The 2,649-nt window shown below is 35.2% G+C and overlaps 1 protein-coding gene across 1 annotated transcript; it reads right to left on the bottom strand.

The window, feature by feature from the left end:
* Positions 1–284: 284 nt before the first annotated feature.
* Positions 285–2,170, bottom strand: LOC139891175 (uncharacterized). The gene is made up of 2 exons (XM_071874125.1): positions 2,068–2,170; positions 285–1,326 (listed from the first exon to the last, which is right to left on the bottom strand). Exon 2 carries the CDS (start codon positions 1,305–1,307, stop codon positions 519–521), a length of 789 nt encoding a protein of 262 aa, XP_071730226.1. The 5' UTR covers positions 1,308–1,326; positions 2,068–2,170; the 3' UTR covers positions 285–518.
* Positions 2,171–2,649: the final 479 nt, after the last annotated feature.

The raw sequence follows: 2,649 nt of genomic DNA, 5'->3' as shown, positions 1-2,649 counted from the left end.
ACCTCCATAATTTGTGATTTTAGGCTGGGGCAGGCAGACCCAAAGAGTTGCAACTTAAATTTTTCTATCTTGTTTAAAAATTCACAAGCACTTGCAGCTAGGTCCACCCACTTTGGGTCAGTTTTGCTCACACAAATTAGCAATCAGAAATTTGGCTTATAAGAAACCAAGATCGTGATATATGTGCGTGCACTTCACGTATGTACCAACTCTTAAACAACACAACTACAGGTTTTAGGAGAATGTAAATAAAAGGACATATGTAAAGACAAATACTATCATTAACTTTTTATATGGAGCAATTCAAAGTTGGAACTGGTTCCCGAAAAACTATATTCAATACTAAGAATTAGGTTTCGGGTCAGTCAAGAATTCATCTTATCAGACCTGAACATGACACAACTAAAAAAAGAAGAAGCGATCACAAAAAGTAGTCGCTCATTTAAACAGTACAGATAGACAAAAACAGGAACAAATGCAATGTCTGCCCACAAAACGTATCAAACACAGACTCAAAATCAGGTATATAGTTCTGAATCCAGGTAATGGTTTTTAAGACCAAACCTCAAGCCTTCATCTTCACCATTGGCATCAAACTTAAGTTCCATGCCAGGCAACACTTCTTTGACCAATAAATCTTTGACCATCGACGTTACCGAATTACCGACTTCAGGCCACGAGACGCACAAACTTCCCTTTATATTCTTCATTTGACAGTAACTCAATAAAGCAGCACCCAACCCTTCAATAACACTTCCTGATGGAAAATAAGTCAAATTTTTCAACAAAGGCACACTTTTTCTTTCACTTGATGTTTCCAGTTTCATTGCAAACGTATCGTCCGTTGAGATCCTACCACGAAAGTTACGGGCTTGAATAGAATCAAGAATCAAAACCCTTTCGGGGATAATTTGGTTACCGATTAGGGTTTTTGCGATCAAATGGGCTCGTTCTGAAGAAACAGAGTATTGAAAGTTGGCAATAATTATGGATTCGGTAGGATGATCGATGGTGTAAAAATTGCATGATTTGTCTTTAAGAGAAGGGTTGATGGAGTTACCTGAGGGTGATATTTCGGGTAGAATTAGGGTTCCGATAAGTGTTTTTGAAGATAAGTTGTGTAGTAAGTATAGAGACGGGGTGGAAAGTGCAATTATGAGAAGATTGGGTCGAATTGGTAATTTTGAATTTAGAGATGAGAGTAATACGAATGGTGATGGGAGGGGATTTGAGGGTGGAGTGAAGTTGTTTAGATCTTCGAGGAAAAACCGTGAGGGAGGTGGTAATTCGGTTAACACATCTTCCATTTTTGTTCTTGATTATTACCTTCAAAATTCAAGCACGATAACCATACATAAAATGATAAAATGAAAACGTGCTAATTTACCTCAATAAGAAATAAAACTGTTAAACAAACTACAAATGCTAGTACATCGCCAATACAAAAAATTTGGTTTAAAGTTTCATGTCCCTATACTACAGAAGTGTATACTAAAATGTTGAAGCACCAAGTTCAACATCACAATGTTACTTTGTTCATCTGTTCCCTGTGCACATGTGCATCTACAACTTTTCAACTTACACATGGACGATGTACTTATATGTACACATGAGATACAAAAAATTCAATTTTATAAATATTACTCCGTATAACATCTAGTTACATGATTCAGATTCAGAACTTTTGATATTGCTCTTAATACTAACATACATGTATAATGATTACTGATATTCAATATAAGGCAGTATCAAACCTTTATTGGATGAAAAGACCAAATTAGTTAAGTCAAAGAACATATTCAGATGAACTATAGTCGAACAATTGTTAAACCCTAACGGTTCAATCAAAACAATAAGATACAAATATATTACAATAGTTAGAAGAGAAAACTTATACTTTCAGCCTGAACTCATCAATTACCTGCCCTATTTACAATTAATTTATAACGTACTTGGTCAAGCCAGACAAAACTACAATTAACAGCTAATTTACACATTTCTTGAGCAGAAAGAAACACGTAATTCTGCGTTAAACACATAAAAATTACATTCTGAGCATAAGATTACCAGCGGATACTGCTCAAAATTGGGGCAATTTGTGTCGGCTGAAGATCTGATTTAGCTACTGAAATTTGATTTCCCTGTTCGACTTCAATTCTTTTTGTGCTCTTTTATGATGATGATTATGATTTTTGTTTCTTTTGATCCTAAAGTGGCATGCGCGATATCGCGGGACCTTTGGGGTGTGTTTTCATAGTTAACGAATCGTTATTTATTTACAGAAATAAAAACGTTTTGTCACGGGTGTTTTTAGATACACGTAGTTAGTATCCAGTGTACCTAATGGCTTATGTGTTTTTAACGGCAGGAAGATTGTGTAAAAGAAAAAAAAAAGGAAACAAAATTATCGATATGATGTAGTTAGTTTGAAGAGTTTATTATACATGTGTGTATGTATTGAATATAGTCCGACGTACTTAGATTTTTTTTAGAAGTGTCCATTTCGCGTATAGTTAGTCCCGTTGTGTTCGTTATTTTTTTTTTGAGTTCAACGGTGGGTTCGAAAAAATTTAACGCTGAGGCGAGCGGGAAGATATGTCCCGTTGAGTATTGAATATAGTCCGAGGTATTTAGCGTTTTTTTAGAAGT

This window comes from Rutidosis leptorrhynchoides, chromosome 2 (genome assembly GCF_046630445.1).
Source record: "Rutidosis leptorrhynchoides isolate AG116_Rl617_1_P2 chromosome 2, CSIRO_AGI_Rlap_v1, whole genome shotgun sequence".
Classification (NCBI taxonomy): Eukaryota; Viridiplantae; Streptophyta; class Magnoliopsida; order Asterales; family Asteraceae; genus Rutidosis; species Rutidosis leptorrhynchoides.
The sequence above is the reverse complement of the archived record's forward strand: the minus strand, read 5'-3'. Positions and strand labels throughout refer to the sequence as shown.

Excerpts from the sequence above, each read along its gene's own strand:
- LOC139891175 (XM_071874125.1), bottom strand. The coding sequence starts at position 1,307 with ATGGAAGATGTGTTAACCGAATTACCACCTCCCTCACGGTTTTTCCTC.